The sequence below is a fragment of the Polyodon spathula genome, chromosome 18 (genome assembly GCF_017654505.1).
Source record: "Polyodon spathula isolate WHYD16114869_AA chromosome 18, ASM1765450v1, whole genome shotgun sequence".
NCBI lineage: Eukaryota > Metazoa > Chordata > Actinopteri > Acipenseriformes > Polyodontidae > Polyodon > Polyodon spathula.
Genome location: NC_054551.1, coordinates 22,125,851 through 22,147,897, shown reverse-complemented (window position 1 = coordinate 22,147,897; position 22,047 = coordinate 22,125,851). Strand labels below are relative to the sequence as shown.

The window sequence follows — 22,047 nt, the reverse complement described above, 5'->3', positions numbered from 1 at the left end:
TGGGAAGTAAATGGCAACATGAAAAACATTTCTAGTGCACATTATTTTGTATTATTTATACTAACTTTGACGAGTAGAAAGCTAATATGACTGTTTCCAAAGAGATTACCAAATACTTGTCTTAATTCTGTGCATCCAAATAATTGCAATGAAAAGTTTTAAGAATTAAGCCTACTGTTTGTTGTTACTTCCTAAACCAGCAGTTTGTCACTGTTGACATAAATTATTTATTAAATAAACGGGGCAACAAGAAATGTGTTAAATAGATTATTCTCCATTTTATTGTAATTGTTGTGCTATTCAGTAGAGTGAAAATAGTAAAGGGGTACTTGAGCTGAAACCTCCAGGCAGAAGGGGTACAGTTTAAAAAAACAAAACAAAACAAAAAAAAAGGTTGAAAATCCCTGTTCTATGGCTACATTTACAACGACTTTTGGCACTTCGAATGAAATGTTCTTTTTCTAGATTTATGATGTCATCATACCGTAATCGTACAGTGCTTTTCTACATTTTTTAAATGCGCGTTCCAACCATGGAACACCTGTGTGGGGTAGGCCAGTCACTTTGATACAATTAACATCGTTCCATGGGTCAAAATGCGTCAAATTTAAGGGGCAAATTTAAGTATCTGAGTTTTACTGAGACAGAAATACACTTCTTTATCTTCTGTAATCCCGCTGAAAGGCTCGTGGTAAGAAGTGTTTATTGCACCCCTTCAGAACAAACAATGTAAGGGCCAATGAAAGTTGGTATTTAAAAAAGCCAGCTAGGGACAAAACACTGTCTGAGCTACATCAGTGCTTCCCTTCAATTGTTAGGACATTGTTAATAATTTCACAGCAGACTTCTGTGAATACTCTCAAAACAGGTTCATCTGTTTATACTGTACATTTTTTAGACATATACATTGTAAATGTAATATACAAGTTGGTATACATACCTCGAGACTGTTGCTGATATATCACTGAAATCTCAGCAACGAGCACAGCTGTCTGTTTAGATCAATCAATAAACCCTTAGCTTACAGTCCTTAAGATAATAGCATTGAATACCTCTGTTGAAAAACATTTTCATACAAAGTACTTCTCTTATAATAGTTATAGTAGTTATAGCCTTTCTTTTAAATGTAATTGATGTGTAGTTAAGAATCATAAATCCTTTACCAGGCATTGTTTTAAGTTGATATTAAGTGTAGTGATTCTGGTGGTTGCAAATACAAATACCTATATAAAGAAAATCTTTTAAAATCCTTACTGCAATTACAAGTTCAACCAACAGGTGTTGCTGTGTGCCAAGCCAATAAATAATCACACTACAAAAGAACGGATAAACCAAGGTTTGCATTCTATGAAAGGACAAATCTAGAATCTGACTGGTAACAACCTTGTGATTTTTTTGCACAGGTTATCAGAATGTAGGTGATATGTCGCATGTACATTTTTAGCTGTATAATCTTTGGAGCTGTGTGTCTGCCGTATGTGTAAAATGCACATTAGATGTAGATTTTGCCTTTTCATGACACGCTAGTTTTTTTTCTTTTTTTTGGTAATCTTTATCCAGATCTGTGATTGAATGATAATACATTTAATCAATTAAATATTTTGTTTCTACAATATGTAATATTGTAATATTAATACCAGTTTTGCTATGCATGGTAGTTATGTGACTCCATAATTGTGCTGACTAAACATTTTACCTTTTATAAAACCTTACTCTTTTTTTTTTTTTTTTTTTTTTTTTTTTGTTTTCAAACAGATGAACCCTGCAGTCCACCAGCAAAAGGCCCCAACAAGCAGATCTTACAAGGTGTGTTACCCAGCATCTGCTCTCTCTTGCAACCACTCGATACAGGAGTTTCCACTGCCTGCTGTGCCTGGTTGTGCATTAAATGTGTGAATTGGCGTCAGAGCTTTCTGCAGCCTCCGGTGGAATTCTTATATAAAATGCCTACCCTTAAAATTGACAATTACCTTGTGAGTGCTTCTCAGAAAGCTTGAGTGCTGGAAACATTGATTTTCTACATTGGCAACAGCTTATAGCCATAAAAGAGTGCTCCAAGCAAAACTATTTTGTTAATGATATACCAAATTTCTATTAGCTATAACTTGCACCTCATGCAAACAAAGGTGTATTAGGATGGATCATTATTACACAAGTGAAACTGCCCTTAGTGATTTAGTGTAAAGAAGCAGCTTCAACAGCTTACACTGGGTCAGCTAAAATGTGTAAACAGTGCTCGGTGAAGACACCAGCTGAAATGTTTGTCTACTAGTTTTACCTGAGAGTTTTTTACTTTTGGGTGATCTGATACAAAAGAGATTATTAATACTATTGAAGGTTCTGAAACTGAGAAGTAATAGAGTAAAAAACATACACTCTGATAACTTGTTTTGGCTGGGGGTGTCTGTTGCTGTTAAAGATAAAAGGTCAGTTTAACTCTAATTTATATTTACTGCCTGTGAGTGTTTGGAAATTTTCCTGAGTGCACAAAAGTGACTGAGAATGTAAGTTGTCCAGCCATTGCTCTCCCAATTGGTGACTGGTAAATAGCACAATATTTACATCCACTGCTATTTTAGATATCCTTCAAATAGTTCCCCTTTGCCACCTTCACAATTGAAGTAAAATGTGTAACCTTTACTCTATCTTCCCTTTGTGTTTTTTAGGAATCTTCTTGCACATTGTAGCAGACACCCTTGGAAGTGTTGGTGTAATCATATCTGCTTTGCTGATGCAGAATTATGATCTCATGATAGCAGACCCAATCTGCTCCATGATAATCTCCTTACTTATAGGAGTAAGGTGAGTACAGTGTGTGTGTGTGTATAAAGATAGATAGCTAGCTAGCTAGCCATGGGGTCCACCTGTTAAACTTTGCTTTCCAGATTATTATTAAAGTACAGTTAAACTCATTGCATAAGTTTATCCATTCCCTGCCTTTTACAGAAACAACAAATGATAAATTATTATATGTGTTTGATGCAGTACTAGCTGTCTGTTTATCATAGCAGCCTTTATTCCTTTGTATTAAACTTTTAGATTGAAACTTGCAACCCAGTTGGGTAATGCTTTTATTTCAGCAGAGGTACAAAAAAAGTAACTTGCTAGTAGTTTAAAATCTGTATTCATCCAGTGATGAATTATGTAGTATGGCATCAGTCTTGGTGTTTGAACCATAACGTTCATAAAGCACTATTTCTAGCATCCTGTAACTAATTTTAATTGGCCTACTGATCATTTCAAGTCGAAGCTGCTGCTGCTTCTTTGATGCAAACATGCAAGTGAGTGATTTCAATCTGTTTTTCTTCTGTTTGCGTTCTAGTTATTTGTCTTGTTTATTTATGCCATGCAGTCCCATCCTTTGCTGTGGGGCATAATGTTATCCATATCATGGCCTTGATGGCTGTTTTCTTTTATGAATGTAGGCTGAAAAACTATTTTAGTCTTTTTATTTTTTATTTAAGATGTATTTAATGTGTTAAAATATGTTGCAGTAAAACTGGTGAGGAAAATTATAGGATATTAAACTGGGAGGGGTCTAGATTTCCTTAGAACTTGTTCCCACTAAAGCAATTTAAATATTTTTAGCATTTTGGAAACTGCTTGCTTTGAGGCAGATCTATTTGATGAGTGTACAGAACTTGTAAACATTTCTTCTTGTGTGCAACACCAATACCACTTTTGTGCAAAGTATCTTGCTTTGGAGGCTTGGTGGTCCAGTGGTTAAAGAAAAGAGCTTGATACCAGGGTCCCTAGTTCTAATCCCCGCTCAGCCACTGACTAACCCTCGTTTCAAACTGATTCTTCAGCGGCTTGCCAAACTGAACTGAAGTTAAGTACATGTTAGAGCTGCACTTCATTATGTTCCATGAACCAATTGATTTCATACTGGAGAACTGAAGCGTGCCATACTTATACCAAAGCAATCTCCCACAATGCACCATAGTAAGTAATGGGGCTGCCAGTTAAGCCTCCAAATAGCAATCGATTAATTGGGCACACAAAATTGAATCTGTCAAATAAATATGGATGATTGTACCGCTCACATACATTTTCACTCCATTCTTCTCCCCCTCTACGTGATTATTTTTATATCACTGTAGTTAAGTGAAAGCTTGTGATTGCTAGGGGTAATTATACCTTGGAAGCGTCAGGAGGAAAAAAAAAAAACACAACATTTTCAACAAGCCTAAAGCAAGTTTAACATACTACAGGGGTTTTACTAAAATATTTATTCCAAACAGATTACATCTGGAAAGTAATCTATATGAACTAGACATGAGTTTATGAAAACAGTCTTTTTTTTTTATTCAGTGACGGCTGCAGCATCACACATTACATCTTATTAATACACTACTACCTAACCTTCACTAGCTGTGAAGCACACAAAGCTGAAGTCCCTGCCCAAAACATCATCATCATCCTCATGATGATCATAATAGTAACTAACAATAATAATACAAATACATTGATTTACTTACCACAACATGCATACTCACTGTAGGTCAAGCTGCTTGTTACTCCACAGTTTTTTTAACGTTATTGAATATTGTTAAATATTCATTATAAAGCGGTTCATTTTGAAACTCCAAAGAAGCACGAACTGTACTGTGTCAGTTTTCTTCAGTGTGCTCAATTTATCTACAAGCTGTTTACCAGGAATAAAAGCCTGTCGTCCTACTTTGGATCCAAGGCGGTGCGCTTTTTTGTTTGTTTACATCGAATACACAGAGGGGCGTACTTGCAAGGCATCTTCAAAACTGATTTGCTAGTAGGATGGGACCAGCAAATCAGATGACAGTTGACACGAGCAGGAAAAATACACTCCCACTGCTTGTATGTGGCAGAAATACTGTATATAGCAAGGCAGGGCGTTCGGTGCAGTTTCATTCGATAAACTTAAATAATGTTATTAAATATGTGCGTTACAAAAATGTAGAATCGATTATCCAGTATTTATATCTATGTATATAATGAGGAATGGAATTGATTTTTGATTTAATTGTAGCAGCCCTAGTAAGTGATGACAAAACCAGGAAGTGAGTGTGACTATATGTGGTTGTTATCAATATTGTGCAATTATACCAATGAAAACATTTACCCACTCTATCACATAGCATTCCATGTCCTAGCTAGCTAGTTAGATATGGATTCAAGTGATACCAGACGGCAAATTATTATTTGGAAGATTCTTCGAGAGAAAAAAAAGAAGAAAGGTGATGGATGGCTATTTTCAACATGATGGTGGCGACATGAACTTTCTTCATAAAATGCTTAATTCCAAGTGTGAGACTCAGAACTGATTGCTCCTCAGTGTGCGCTGCCATGATTGACAGGTTGTAACAGGTGATCAGTGTAGCTTGTGGGACACACGATACTCTTTAGCATATCATTTGCAAACATTAGCATTAAGTACAGTTAAGTAGAGTTCGCTGCTGGAGCGCCGTATGAAACCAAGGCACTTGGAGCGACAGAGGAAGGTGCGTTAAAAGAGCATTAAGGGGAACTTCATTGTTTCAGACACCGCTCTACTCATGTACTGAATGGGGACATAATAAATATTCTGTGCTTGAATTCAGTTTGGCACGCCGCTAGAGCATCAATTTGAAACCCGGGGTAACTCTGTGATCCCGAGCAAGTCCCTTAACCTCCTTGTGCTCCGGGTGAGACATATAACCAAGGTCCTATTTTAAGTGACTTGATGTATAGTTCATCCCCTACTCTCTGTAAGTCACTTTGGATAAATGACTAATTCTGCTAAATGATTAATAATAATATCATGCTTTGAAAAATTTCTGCTGATTTATCTAATAGGGTTCATTTTAGTACAGTATTCTTGAGGTGCAAGCAGTAAAACAAGAACAGAAAAATAACAATTAATTGTGCAAAGTGCTAATGAAAAAAAACATTTCAAGAACGTTTATTTACATTGTAAAACCAATCGGCAAAATAACTACATAGACCTAACTAATGAATGATCAACACACTGGGGATTGCCTTCTACTTCATTCACCTTTTCAAAACGTGACTTATCATTCATTACAGATGAGGGTATAAGGGTGTTGCAATTGAAAAGTAACAGCACCTAAATACAATAACACGGAGGATGTGCATACATTGGTATTTTTCATAACATTAAGGCAGTTTGTTAGTTGTCTTCAATCATATTGTTGCATAAGATGAGAAGTTAAAAAGTAGCGCTAAACATAGCCGTTCACTTTAATGTGCTGTTTGCTGCCGATCTGAAATGGACTGCTGGTGATCAAATGATCATTCTCCCCTTAGACGTCTGTGTAAAGGGGCCTCTCTGACAATAAGAAGCCATTCTAAGCTGTTTGTGGGTTGTACTTTTGGACCAACAGCAGCTGATTATTCACATGGAAGCACTCATCCTGGATGGAATCACTAGACTAGGCAGACAGGCAGCCTGAAATGACCTTGATGGAGTCTAGTAGCTGCAATACATTTGCCATTACTGAGAGAAGGATTTTTACCGGTGCTGCATTCAGACATTGTGTTTTGCTCTGATTTATATTTGTTTGACATAAGCTTATTTCATTATTTCATTTTTGCCATGATATGGATATCATTATTCAGTCTTCCAATTTGGTGGGGTGTTTGCCTAATAGAAATATATTATTTAATGCTTAAACTTAACTAAATGCTTGCATCCCAGTCTTCTTTCACGAAACAGTCAGTTGGAAAGATGGGTAACAGGAAACACCTACCTGCTGGCTGTTATAGATGTGTAGATCTATGAGCATAATTTGCAAGCAGACACTATATTAAACGGTTTATACAGTGTGGTTTTTTGTAAGAACAGTTGTTTATTGCTGGGGGGAGGGCAGTTATTCTCATACAGAAGGGCTTTGGTTTCCTGTATGCCTTTGCTGTCTGTTGGACTGCAGACTGTGGTTAGTGCTGTCAGTCGTGACAGTCAGGGTGGAGTCCTGTGATATACCTGGCATTAGCACACATCATTCAGACTTGATTGCCTTGCACCTCAAACACTGGGTTTCATTACTGAGCTGCCCAGATTTAGTGTATAATGCTTTTAAGATATCAGTACAAAGCACTTTGAAGGAAGACTGTATTGGGGTGCTGTAAACTATTCAGTTTACTGCAGATATTAAGAAAATTCAATAAACTTCACCTGTCTTGTTTGCGATGTAGACCACATATGTGGAGTACCATACTAGGTTTAGAAAGCTCTTCATTTTACATTCCTTAGTTTTAGGTAGTCTGTTGCTATTTTCTCTTCCTAGGTAGTTTCACCTCACCATATCTGTGGGGTCAAAAGCATCTTGGTCATTAAGGAAAGCAGCTTGTTGGGTAATGAAAAGAATGTGGCTCTTTGGGAGCAATATAAAAGCTCCCTGCAATAGTGCGTTTGAAGGCAGTATTCCAGGTGGCATCTGTAAAATCAGACCCAATTACTTTTCTCCATTGAGGAAAAACGATCCAACAGCAGATGTCAAAGGTGCAGTGATTCTGACTCTGGGTCTCAGCCAAGGATTGCTTCCCTAAGCCCCAGCTCCCAGACAAGGCTGCATTGTAAATGACAATGCAGGCTCATGGATTACTCTGTACTGGCCTCTTTGATCAATGAATGGCTTTGGACAGGGTCAGAGTGAAGCCCTGTAAAGTTTCTGAGGTTCAAAAACTGAATGACAAACTGGCTGTTTTTTTCTAAATACTGCACAACCTTATCTTTTAAACAGCGTTTTAATCAAATATATATAAATACGCTCAAATTATACAAAGTCAATAGAATCACCTTCCTTCCAGCAATGCTGACCAATATCTAATTTAAATGCATATGTCAAGCTCTTAATTTTGTGTGGTATAATGTATCTTGACTGTATAATGGGAAACATACGTTCTAGATTAATATTGTACTACATAACTATGTTAGTCTTGATACACATTTGGTTTGGTTTAAAGATCACCATCTTCTGTTCGTTGATCTGAAATTTGCATTACAAAGAAGTACTATTGTCAGTTTGAATTTTACTGCAACAAAGAAGCAAAGCTTCCCAATGGAAAATTACAATAATAATAAAAATAATAATTATGGACCTTGACCTATAATGACATTGATGGATGGAGACCTGATTTATTTTTATTTTGGGGGGGGGGGGGGGAAAATTGCCAGACTGTCGCATTTCTAGCTGTATTTGTGAAGTGACTGTGGTTCTGTTGGGAGTGATTATAATGCATTTTCCCTTGGGGTTTGGTACCTCGGTTTTAAATAAACATTTCTTCTTTTTAACAACATTGTCATTGTCTAAATGTACAAGTCTGCTCATACACTGTGAATAATTATTCCTTTTTGCACCACCCAACACCTGAGCCACAGATGTGTCTTTTCTCTGTGCACTATATGGGTGTCTGTTTACATTTATATTGTTTTGCCATTTTAATCTGTCCCTCGAATTGGTACATCTGCGTGTGGTTAGAGGTGTCTGTTTGGGTTCACTATATGTACACCAACACTTAGACCAAACTCAAAGGCTAACGCTAGCAGTGGACATTGTGTTGGATGTAACAAAAAACGTCAGCACTGTTTTAAAATACATCAAAAGCTAACCCTGCTTCATAAAAGCACTTGTATTATATCCCTGCAAGCTTTGTCTGAATTACAGTGTTCAGTGCATACTCTACAAAAAATGCACCAACACACAAGCTGAAACTGAACGTAAAAATTCAACATCTAAACAAAAGCGGCAAGCTACGGGAAATCTGTGTCCTTTGTATGGCCCCTGTTTCTATGCCAACACTATTTCAGTCTAGGTGTGTTTTTGTGTTTTTCTTTTTTTTTTTTTTTTTTTATTTTATTGTTTGTGCTATTAGGGATTGGCTTTACAACAGTACCTGAGAATACCCAGAGAGTCTTTTAAATCACAAATGAACCAGAGCCTTTTGTTGGGAAATGGAACAGCTTTTGAATAAAAGCTCTGGGTTTATTGTGTGTAAGCCAGCAAGCCCTTTTGACACCAGTGCCTGGTTAAGATTGCAAGCTTCAGGTAATATTCTTTGTTGTTTAGCAATGTGTAACAAGTCCTTTTCAGACTACGTATCACATTGTTTCATGCATTTACTTAATATTGAAATGCAGCAGTTGTGTTATGTTCTTACAGTACAGGGAATGCTTGTTAATCTGAACCAGGGTACTCAGAACTGATATAAAAACCAGAACAATGTCAATTAAGTTGTCATATCGACACACAGCAAACAGTTAACATCATTTTCTCTAATTCCAGCTTTATGGCTGTTTATTCAAAGTGCCTCCATTGCTTAGGTTTTACTGTTTGGGTTTTTTGGGGGTTTTTTTGTAATTTTTATGACTTCTGGTTTCATCTTCCTCTACCTTATCCTCCTTTTGGTCTTGTCTCAGTGACTTCCTACATTAGAAGGCGGCTTCACTATGTGATATGTAAGGTTTGTGGCACATTTTAAGTGCCAGTGGCTTACTAGTGTTGATTAGTTCACAGTGGTTTCTGAGGTTCCATAACAGGAACCTTGCACATGTTTTGTACCCAGAACTTGAAGATGCAGTTTCAAAATGGCTGCAGTGCTAGATTATATGTGACATAGATATACCTGTGAAAAGCCGAAGCAGCAATTGACAGATTCTTAATATACTAATATATCACGGCAACATGAAAAAAAGACTTGCATACCTTTTACTTTAAGGACAACCAACCAAACATGCGGTTGTGAAAATGCACTTTCAGACTTTTTTTGTTTGTTCCTGCACAGATGTGGAATAAAACGTGAAGTATACCATACAGTGGCATGCATTGACAATGTTACAGCAGACAGTGTCACCTGTATCATGTAAAAACAAGGAGAGACATAACAGCATTACATCTCTCAGTAATGAGATGTTTTAACTGCAACTTAACAGCCGGATTGTTCCACTAATAATAATGATACTGGGCATTTAGCCTTTTGGGCATTTTGTCTGTTTTGATTTACATTGAAAGTCTTCCTTCCTACTGCATGCAAGTTGTTGCCATAGATAGAGAGAGAGCGAGAGCTAGGCTGACAAGGAGCATGTGTAATACAGTACATCCACCTGGAGAAGTTTCATATACAATGTGGAATCGGTCTGCAAGGCAAGCTGCAATAAACAACACATTGTACAATATTAGTGATAGAGGAAGTGTTGAAACAATTGAATGATGTCAAACACTTTCACTGCTCTGCATTCGCTTTCCTGTTTTGAATCTTCACTGTCAGTGATAAATCTGAAATACCAATAACCCCCCCCCCCCCCCCCCCCCCCACAGCTTTTTCTTTGCATTCACATTTCACTAGCAACTATGTTTTAAGTATTGGATTCAATATTTAACAAATGAAGTGCACTTATGAGGGTTTTTTTAATTTAAATTCAAGATCAAAGTAATAAGCTTCTTTATAAAATACCTTAAAGACTCCATGTAAGCCTTCTTGACTTATACAGTCATACAGTGTTTCTTTTATTGTACTGTATATGTAAGTTGTATGTTGATCACTACATTTGTTATTCATATGGACTCCCTTTATTAACTACTTGTTTTGAGAGGATTCTATATGCTGTGTCCGTCTGTCCATTCACCACACTTGGGGATGAAATGATTTACCATCACTACCCAGAGATGCACTACCCAGCAGATGCAGTTCTGTTGTCAATTAAATGCTTGTCTTCTTTCTATTCCTGAAGGATATTGTCTTCAAGTATTGCTCATCCTTGTTAGACAGCTTTTTGGGTCTTCCAGTCCTGTGTTTGTCAATTACAGATGTAACTGTATTTCTTGTAACTTATGGAAACTATAATAAGATCCAAAGTGGAAAATTACCTATATGGTAACAGTATCCTGGGAGACAATCAACATGGTTTTAGGAAAGGGAGATTGTGTCAAACTAGTCTGCTCGATTTTTTTTTTTTTTTTTTTTTTTTTGAGGATGCAGTATTGATAATGGATAATTGTAGAGCATATAACATGGTTTATTTAGATTTCCAGAAAGCTTCAGTCAGAGTCCCACATAAAGATTAATTCTCAAACTGAACACAGTTGGGATTCAAGGAAACGCATGTACATGGATTAGGGAGTGGTTAACATGTAGGAAGCAGAAAGTACTGATTAGAGGAGAAACCTCAGAATGGAGTGAGATAACCAGTGGAGTATCACATGGATCAGTATTAGGTCCTCTGCTATTCCTAATCTACATTAATGATTTGGATTCTAGTATAGTAAGCAAACTTGTTAAATTTGCAGACGACACAAAAATAGGAGTGGCAACAAACACTGTTGCAGCAGCAAAGGTCATTCAAAATGATCTTGACAAGATTCAGAACTGGGCAGACACATGGCAAATGACATTTAATAGAGAAAAGTGTTAGGTACTGCACGCAGGAAATAAAAATGTGCATTATAAATATCACATGGGAGATACTACAATTGAAGAAGGAATCTATAAAAAAAAGACCTAGGAGTTTTTGTTGACTCAGAAATGTCTTCATCTAGACAATGTGGGGAAGCTATAAAAAAGGCTAACAAGATGCTCGGATATATTGTGAAAACTGTTGAATTTAAATCAAGGGAAGTAATGTTAAAACTGTACAGTGCATTAGTAAGACCTCATCTTGAATATTGTGTTCCGTTCTGGTCACCTCGCTACAAAAAGGATATTGCTGCTCTAGAAAGAGTGCAAAGAAGAGCGACCAGAATTATTCCGGGTTTAAAAGGCATGTCATATGTAGACAGGCTAAAAGAATTGAATCTATTCAGTCTTGAACAAAGATGACTACGCGGCGACCTAATTCGAGCATTCCAAATTCTAAATGTCGACCCAAGGGACTTTTTTGACGTGAAAAAAAGAAACAAGGACCCAGGGTCACAAATGGAGATTTGACAAAGGGGCATTCAGTACAGAAAATAGGAGGCACTTTTTTACACAGCGAATAGTGAGGGTCTAGAACAAACTCCCCAGTAATGTTGTTGAAGCTGACACCCTGGGATCCTTCAAGAAGCTGCTTGATGAGATTCTGGGATCAATAAGCTACTAACAACCAAACAAGCAAGATGGACCGAATGGCCTCCTCTCATTTGTAAACTTATGTTCTTATGTTTCTCTGTACTTGTTGATTATGCTTCGGATACCACATCTTGAAAATCGAGTGATGCAAGCTGTTTCACTCAAAATGTTTTTCCTTCTTTATGCAAGTCAATGTCGTTATAATAGGAGAAAACACTAGTGGAGGCTTTGAGTAAATTGTTCATGCTCATAATGCATCAGAGTAGAAAAATGAAACTTTTTTTATAATAAGACTTTTGCAAAGCAGTGTGTGTGTGTATAAAATGTGTATAAAATATATATATATCTCATTTCAATACGTTAATAATTCAAATGTACATGTTATACTGTTATGCCAATACAAAAACAGGCTACCTCGGGTAAAGTCGATAGCGGTATTGAAATGTTTTCTTAATATATAAATGAAATAATGACCAAAAAAAAATAAAAAATCCCATACATGGAAACTTTATATGCATAAAGAACGTCATATGCCTGTACTCCTCTAATTTCTATATTCACAGGCTGTATAGAATATTTTTTTTTTACTTGTAGTTAAAAATCACAATTTCAAAGTTTGAACCGTTTTATATAAAAAATAAAAAAACCTAAAAAGTTATTTTAGTGGATTTATTTTTACTTTTTTAAATAAATTGGAACGTTATGCTTTTTAATTTTACTTTTGGGGTGGTGGTCTTATTTACAGACTATTTGACAAAGAATTGAGAACAGTTAGTTGCAGTTTTTTTTACTATGGTGTGTGATATGTATTGAAAGAAATACATGCTTTATTGTATTTTTGGGTTGTTTCTAAGTACATTTAAATAAATAACGTGTAAATAAAGCATAAGGAGTTCAAATAAGCTTGCAGTCCCAGTTGGACAGACTTAAATCAAGGTCTCAATTTTCTGTAAATATTAATAACGGTAAAACTGTATAGGGAAAATGTCATAAAGATTATTTTTCTTTCACCTGTGTTAATAATTGTAAATCTCGAAAAACTACTCACTTCTAAATCTTTTGTAGTCATTTTTGTATTACTTTAGTATAAATACATGTTAATTTGGATTCATATGTTGTTTTTTTCTGACTTTATGTGAACGAAAAGACACACATTTGCCCGTTTTCCCATTGGAAATAGTGATATTTTGAACACTGTCCTGGTCACAAAAGCAAAGTTTGTGGGGAATAATAGCCATTTTCTATACTTTTGAGGCATAAGCAATTAGGAAATAACACTTACTATCCAGGAACAAAAATTGTGTTACATAGTGTAATCAACGTATCGTGAAACAACAACTATTTCTATCCTGGAAATTTACTATTGTTTCATCCCAAGTCACACTAGCTGCTTTGCTTTTGTACCAATCTTCACTAAACTTTATTATACACCCTTAGCCTCTTGTATAAGTTTCTGATTGCATTTCACTATAAATTGTTCTTATTACGGGATTATGAGGACCCTCTGTATGTGTCTGCACTTGAGAGCATCAGTTAAACACCATCTTTCCCAACTTTGAGCCTCACATCTCACATGCGTATTGTATTACTCGCACATGCTTGTTTTCAGTTGTTTGAATGCTTTTGAGAAAAGTCTACGTATTAGTTTCGCTTCTTGCTTTTGAATAATAAAGTGTTCGCAATGCATCAGTTATTAGCTGTTGTTATTACCTGTCTGGTGTTTGATTAGGAAATTGGTTGCTGATTGCAAAGCTCTGAGTAGAGTGATTTATTATCCCATTGGAAGATACCAGCTAAGCTTGAAATCTTAAAACTCACAGCTAGTTTCACAGACCCTGATTAGACAACCGAATGTTAGGACAGGTAGTCCAAGGTTAGTGCTTACCGAGGTCTGTGAAACAATCACAAAAAAGGTTAATAATGTAAGGTGTTTGCAGTTGCATAACAAATGCAGCACAATGTTAGTCAGGCCAAGAGCTGCTAGTTCTTTTTCTGTGTAATTTAGAAGCTGTTGTATCCTCAACATCAGCAGCTGCTACTGATTGCACTTTTGTTTCTTGCAGTTTGTTGTTTTAGGATTGATCAGGTAAAGGTTGTTTTTCACCCCAAGCTGAAAGATTTACCCTTGAATCATTGCAGGAAATCTTTGATAGGCTTAAAGCAAAACAATATTTAATTATAGAATGAGGAAGTGTGCATGTGTGTTAGGCATGAAAATCTGGCCTCACAAGATAATGCACGGGGTTTTAGTTTTTGTTGTTTGTGGTGTTTTTTTTTTTTGTTTTTTTTACTATATATATTCAGAGGTACTGTATGTTTGGGCTTAAGTATTGCCTAACACTATGACAATAATACTGGGTCACTCAAATACGTGTTGCATGTACTTTTTTTGTGTGTGCCAGCTGGTGGCATAAATGAACAATAGAATGCATTTTTAACAATCCTTCTACTTTTTTAACAAAACAATCTACAATTCCCAATTAGCACCTCCATTAAGACAATGTTGAGAGGTTTTGGAGATTAAAAGATTAAACCCTTTTGACAATTGTATAGAGTCTCCCAATAATGAGAGATCTTGTCGTGCCTTTCTATTGATACAACAGTCTACACAAATAAAAGTGGTGCCTCTTTCTGGTCACTTGAGGTCCTGTTTTGATCTTGGGCTATGTTGAATGTGGAGACGGGTTTAAAATGGATCTGTAGCTAAGTGAGGTTTAGTAGAGTTTTTCTCCAAAAAGTTCCTGATAAATACTGTATTTGGATGAAAGCGGGGGATATCTGCGTAACATGGTCTTTGGTAAAGACTCAATGTCTGGATGAAGGCACCAGCCAAAACATTTCTATACTTAGAGAGAAGCACTACTGTGGTAGTGGCTCAGCAGTCCCCATGGAGTCTCAGTGATGATGCCTGCTGGCTCTATCCAACTGGTGACTTTGCTCCCTGATACTGTTGACCTTTTTTCCAGGCAGCCTGTTCGGGATGCATACTCGCTTCACAATCCACAGCCATCTGCTTTCATTGTTCAGCTGGCTTCACCTAAACAAATAATTCACAAAGACTGTTTACTGTAAAAGTATGTTTTTAAAAAGTGTTTTTCTAAGGGGAAAAAACTATTCTGTTTATACAATGAAAGCTTAGTGTGCATTTTTTTTTTTTATAGTCATTTCCTTTTCCTGCTTCATCCCATACACAGTAGGTTATGGGTCTGTATCCTGCTTAAATGACTAAGCTCTTTTTAGATGTGCAGAATTCCGTGTCAGCGGCCGTCTAGACTTGCAAAATGGTCTCAAATGCAGCAGAGATCTTGAACTTTCTCCAACAATCTTAAAACAATGCAGATTGTAGATTATATTACTTGATTAAAAAAAACTAACTGTTATGAGCTGATAGGGGAAGCAAGATTTTCATTATAGAGTGAGATAGCATTATTAGATAACACTTTCTGTACTATACCATCTTGTTACCCCCACTACACCTTTTCATATCTCAAATGCTCTGAACCAGAGAAAGAATAGATTTTTGCAGCAAAATTTCAATGCAGGGTGTGTTGATCAATGTTAAACCAGGAAAAAACCCGATGTTTTGCCACAGTGGCCCAAGAAGACTTTGGAGATGACTTTTTAGACAATTAGTTAGCTTTAGTGTGAGTCTTCTATTCCTGACCACTTGAAAAGTCTTTCTTAGACAGCCAGCATCATTCATATATAACAATCTACAGTAATGAAGGCACGTTAGATTTTAAATATATATTTCTGGTTATTATATATATATATGGTTATATAATCTATAAAAAATAAAAGACCAATATATTTTATTTATATATTATATATATAGAATATATATTATATATATATATATATATATATGTGTGTGTGTGTGTGTGTGTGTGTGTGTGTGTGTGTGTGTGTGTGTGTATGTATGTATGTATGTATATGTATATATATATATATATATATATATATATATATATATATATAGTCCTAGAGTAGAGTATCAGACAGCAGTGTTCTTGAACATTGAATACACCCAGTTCAAAAGGACAAACAGCAGAAGTCTGTCTGTATTGACTTGACACGGGTATCATGCCAATAGAGAACCTCTAATTGTTTTGACTTGTGTATGCTCTAGTGGCCGGTTGGTGGGTTTGGATGAAGACAGAGGACATCATTAGAGTCTAGAATTGCTTGTTTTTTTTTTTTTTTTTTTAAATCATTTCATGATGAGAAGGGGCTGTTTTATGGCAGTGCTTCATCTGAGTTCACCCAAAAAGTATGCGATAGGCCTCATGAGCACTTACAATTTTTAACTCCAAAATGACTTTAGCAGCTTTAATTCATTAGAACCACCTCCCTTGTGTTTACTAGTTAGTTTGGTGAGTTTTTAGAGATCCTTTACATGCAATGCAAGCATTACTGAATATTGATTTAGCTGGGTGCCTGTTCACAGCTCACTATTCTTTTTGTTTCAAGTTGTGAACAGACCCAAGTGCAAATTATAGACTGGAGCGGGTAAATGTTTTTGCCAAATTCAAATCTATAAACTCTAGTTGTGTGAAAACATGTCAAACTTTTATTGGATCTTTTGTAAGGCCCCCCCCCCCCCATATAAAAATTGTATTGGTATCTTGTCTCCTGTTCTCATAATATAATATAAAGAAAAGGAACAATTCTTAAGCACTCTACATGCAAGGCATCACTACAAAATGATTGTACTCATTAACTTCTATCACACATTATTGTATTTGTTTTATTTGTGTTTTTTTAAGAATTGTCTGAATTGCTCATTGCACTTGACGTGGACAAGTATAGTGCAGTTCTGCAGGGTTCACAGTCCTCCTGACCTTTTCTATAAAGTTGGTTCTTTTTCTTGCAGTGTTGTTCCGCTGCTCAGAGAATCTATTGGAATACTAATGCAGAGGACCCCTCCTTCACTGGACCATGTTCTCCCAGAGTGTTACCAGCGGGTAAGCGGCAGGAGTACAGAGGGGACCATGCATGTTGCATCACATTTGTTTATTTTTTTTACTTTTAAGATTTGCTATTAAAGGGTATATGATATTGCAAGTCGTTTTTTTTTTTTTTTTTATGTATTTAATAGTTGGTATAGTTTTGTAACAGTTCAGTCATGTTCAGGTGACTGTACATTGCAAATATTTTGTAGAAACACAAATATCTACATTTTCCATTGTCATCTGCAAGAGCAGGTCGAGTCTGTGCCAGAAGTGGTTTTAACAGATGTTTTGCATGTTTGTGTTTTAGGTCCAGCAGCTCCAAGGAGTTTACAATCTGCAGGAGCCACACTTCTGGACCCTTTGTACCGACGTTAACATTGGAACTCTGAAGCTGTTAGTAGCCCCTGATGCGGATTCCCGGTGGATTTTAAGTCAGACGCACAACATCTTCACCCAGGTAGGGCGCTGAGCAGTGCAGACCAGAAACTGTGTGGGCAGTGGGTGCTTTTGAGTGCGAGTCCTAGTTATCTAGTGCCCAATTCAATAATAACAAATAAAATTGCCTTGCCATGTACTACTGTATACACTATACATTAAAGGCTAAAATCTAAATAAGATGTTTGCATTTTGACAGTTGTAAAAAGCTTTGACGAAATAGAAATTAATCTTAATTAGACCTGAGAGAAATTGTTTATATCTACAATCTGTTAAGCATTCACTAATGATTTATGCTGGAGCTTCTTAACTGCCCTGTCTTTCCTAGCACTGTGGAATAAAACTTACATTGTAGAGCAATTGAGCCATTACAAGCTTTTTTTTCAGGTTGAAATAGGATGTGGCTAATTAATGTCGCTAAATGTGTAATTGCTATATAATTCATTGAGCTCAAGACTGACTGCATATATATATATATATATATATATATATATATATAGATATATATATATATATATATATATATAGATAGATAGATAGATAGATAGATAGTGCCTTGCAAAATAATTCAGACCCTTCCTATGGTGTTCCTTTTTGTGAAATTACAAAATGATGCATACACATTTTTTTAAACTTAATATTTTATTCAAAACTTGAATGCTCAAACTGAAGACTTCTAAGGGTAAGATAAGCTACAGTAAATGTCAGCAAAAACTAAAGAGAAAAAACTGAAATGTTGATTGCATAAGTATTCAGACCCGTCAACTCAATATTTGGTGGAAGAACCTTTGGCAGCAATTACAGCCACAAGTCTTTTTGGGTAAGTCTCTACCAACTTTGCACACCGGCTTGGAAATTTGTGCCCATTCTTCTTGGCAGATTTGCTCAAGCTCTCTCAAGTTGCTTGGGGATCGCTTATGGACAGCAGTTTTTCAAGTCTTTCCACAGATTCTCAGTAGGATTCAAGTCAGGACTTTGACTGGGCTACTCAAAGACATTCACTTTCTTATTCTTAAGCCACTCCAGTGTGGCTTTGTATCATTGTGCTGAAAGGTGAATTTTTCGTCTTTTTAGCAGACTGAAACAGGTTTTCCTTTAGCTCCATCAATTTTTCCTTCAGTCCTGACAAGCTTTCCAGTCCCTGCTGAGGAGAAGCATCCCCATAGCATGATGCTGCAACCACCATGCTTGACTGTAAGGATGGTGTTGACTGGGTGCTGTGTTTGGTCTGCGCCAAATGTAATGCTTGGCATTTAGACCAAAAAGTTCCAGTTTGGTCTCGTCTGACCTTAGTCACACCTTTTGCACATTTTTGCAGGATCACTCAGGTGCTTTGTTGCAAACTCCATGCAGGCTTTGAGATGGCTTATTTTTAGTTAATGGATTCCTTCTTGCCACCCTGTCATGCAGGCTACTTTTGTGATGCACATTTTATCCCATCTCAGCCATTGAATTCTGTAGCTCTTTCGAAGTTGTCGTTGGCCTCACAGTGGCATCCCTCACCAGTATCCTCCTTGCCCAGCTGCTCAGTTTGGAGGGACGGCCCGATCTAGGCAGTATCTGTGTGGTACAATGCACCTTCCATTTCTTAATGATTGAGTAGACTGTGATATTTTTATTTTGTGATATTTGAGAGACTTTGACCCTTCTCCTGATCTGTGCTTTTGAAAAGCTCCTTGGTGTTCATGGTTGAGTCTTCGCTTGAAATTCACTACTTGACCAAAGAACCTCAGAGACAGGTGTTTTTGTTACACACAGACAGAGGCCATTCAACTAATTGTGTGGCTCGTTAAGGTCATTTTGTGCACCTGAATTATTTAGGTTTGCCACAGCAAAGGGTTTGAATACTTATGCCATCATGACTTTTTCATTTTTATTTCAAATTAATTATCTATTTACATCTTTCTTTTTGTTTTTGCTTTACATGTGTGGAGTAGGTTGTGTATATAACACATATTAATTCCTACTTCAAAGTGTCATGACTGCAAGCTTTAAAGCAACCAAATGTGAAAATTGTGAGATGGTCTGAACTGAATGCTTTTGCAAGGCATTGTGTGTGTGTAGATAGATGTAAATTTAATTGGTTTGAAGGGTTGATACTGTTTATTAGATTAGCTAATATAAATGTGTGTTCGTTTTATAGCAGACTTAGAAAGTGGTTCCTCAAACATCATTTTTAATGTCATACTTGCGCAACTCAAAAACGCAGCTAATAATAAAGTTGTTTACGACCTAAATTAATTCTTTCTTTTCCTTTACAGGCAGGAGTTAGGCAACTTTATGTACAGATTGATGTTGCAGCTATGTAGTGAGACTTACATTGGACTCCTTGGACCAAAGCCTTCCTGGTACTGTAGTAATCAATGCCATCTGTCCGTCTGGCATTAAACACCTCTGTCAAGAAAGAGGGACCAAGCTGGACATGCATATGCTCTGGATGCCTCGGAAGTTATTTCTTTTGAAGAAACTTGCCATTGAAATAATATGTAGAACACAATTGTTGGACTTTTTTGTCTTTTTACCTGCACCCATAGAACAGTCTCAATTATGATTTATTTTTGTATAATTATGATTCTCAACCATACAGTAGTATTGTTATTTGTATTATTAGGTTATTACATTTTGTACACCATATGCTTAGCAGAGTCTCCAAAACTGATAATTCCTGTAGACATACATAAAAGAAAAAAAGGGATTTTTTTTTTTTTTTTTTTTTGTAAATAACACCTCAATAGCTGATGTCCTGATATGTAATTCAAATGTTTGTAATCTGTTGTTTGCACTTTGCAGACTTTATGAGCCAAACCATATTGGGTTTTCCAAGTGCCTTTTGACCACTATGATTATGGACAATCTGGGCTGGGCATTAAGACATGGCCTGTTTTAATCTGAACTCTTGGATGAGATTTAACAAACAGATGATGGGGTGGTGGAGAGGTTTTGAAAAGCTATTCTCATCTATTTGATACTGAATGAAGTAGCTTTTTTCTCTCTTTCTCGCTCTCTTTTGTTACATAGTTCAGATCTACAGCAGGGTTACGACAAAACGTTTATCCACTGCTATGGTTCTTAACATGGCTACAGCTACTTGATTTCATGACAATTCCACGTTACCATTTTTAAACACAAACATCCCTGGGGGCAGTGCACACTTGCTTAATTGAGTTTTATTGCACATCTGTGTTGTCCCATTAAAGGGATAAACGTTAAAACATATGTGCAGAAACAGAAATTCAGATTTTGATGATTTTATTTTCCTGTTGTATGTTGATTAAACAAACTTGGGTGTATAGATGACCGACTCTCTTTTTGCAATAAAAAAGGTTATCAAACATGGTGATTTGGTTTTCAAGCTGATGTTTTTTCCCTCAAAAGATAACATTGTAGCAAGCAGGCTACACTTGGAAGCAAAAGCTTCAAAAGTCTGTGTTCCCCATACATTAAATCTGCAATAGCTATTAAAAAATGTAATTACCGGGAGCTCCCCGGGGGCAGCGCCCAATTGTCTGAACACCACACTGCACTGTGGTGGGGGGGGAGGGGAGGGAACGACACAGACTTTGTTCATCTTCGACCCTTCCGAGTCAGCACAGGGGTGGTAGCGGTGAGCTGATTTTATATATATATAAATATATATATATATATATATATATATAAAGTGGTTAAATACACTGCCTTGCAACTCTATTAAGATACGCAATTTCGTGTTTGCCCTGATAGCAGCCCTAATACGACTTGACATGGTGCAGACCCCAATACTGGAAGGTGTTTTTGAGGGATGTTAATCCATTCTGTAATTAACATTTCATGCAATTGGTGCAGAGATGTAGGCAGAGGATTGTGATAATGAATGTGTCAAGTTCATTCCAAATATGCTCAACTTGAGAGACCCTGTGATTGTGAAGATGCGTTGAAGTCCCTGCATTGCACCTCAAACTATTGGTGCAAGATTATGGCAGGGTGGATGAGTGAGTTATAATTATAAACCGAGCCATCACCACCAGGGTACAAGTGCACAATTAATATATTTGTTAGACCTCCTGTCTAGTTGTTTGAACTGAGACAGAGGCAAGGATTTAATTTACAACTGCAAACCTTCAAGTTTTACAAACGTATGTACCAAAGGAGATTAGTTTTATGTTGTGTTTTATTTCCTAACTGTTGAGCAGGACATTTTGATCACCCATGAGTCACACCTGGTTGAATATGTAGTTGCCAGCAGGAAATTAAAGTTACCAGGAATTGAGGTAAGAATACATTGTGTCTCACTATTGAAATAATTGGGACATTATTGTTCATTATTCTCTAACTGGTAAACTATAATCAGTTTTATTTTTCCAATGTATTGGTGTTTATTTTGGTAGTAATTTCTCTTAATCTGATTGCAATCACTCCTGTATACTTTTTGGCAGCTGTTTGTCAATACTTTTCGGTGCATGTGCCAAGTGCCTTTTCCCTAAATAAACGTTTGCTACAGTAGCAATCTGTGATCCTGGTATTAGTTAGGGAAATATGTTACAACTTAAATGAACTGCACGCAATGTTTAGGAAACATCTTTTTGTTCATAAGTTTCAATTTCTAGCTGCCATTGGGTCTGATTGAATAGTGCTATAAAAAGGAAATAATGCAATTCAT

At 36.5% G+C, this 22,047-nt stretch overlaps 1 protein-coding gene across 1 annotated transcript in view; it reads left to right on the top strand.

The window, feature by feature from the left end:
* slc30a7 (solute carrier family 30 member 7) overlaps nucleotides 1–20,751 on the top strand; it is a 28,359-nt gene extending 7,608 nt beyond the window's left edge. The window contains exons 5-9 of the mRNA XM_041277429.1: nucleotides 1,740–1,806; nucleotides 2,667–2,802; nucleotides 16,898–16,988; nucleotides 17,284–17,433; nucleotides 19,673–20,751. Of these exons, the coding sequence (XP_041133363.1) occupies nucleotides 1,740–1,806; nucleotides 2,667–2,802; nucleotides 16,898–16,988; nucleotides 17,284–17,433; nucleotides 19,673–19,720 (492 nt within the window). The 3' untranslated portion in view covers nucleotides 19,721–20,751. The remainder of the gene's footprint in view (nucleotides 1–1,739; nucleotides 1,807–2,666; nucleotides 2,803–16,897; nucleotides 16,989–17,283; nucleotides 17,434–19,672) is intronic.
* Nucleotides 20,752–22,047: the final 1,296 nt, after the last annotated feature.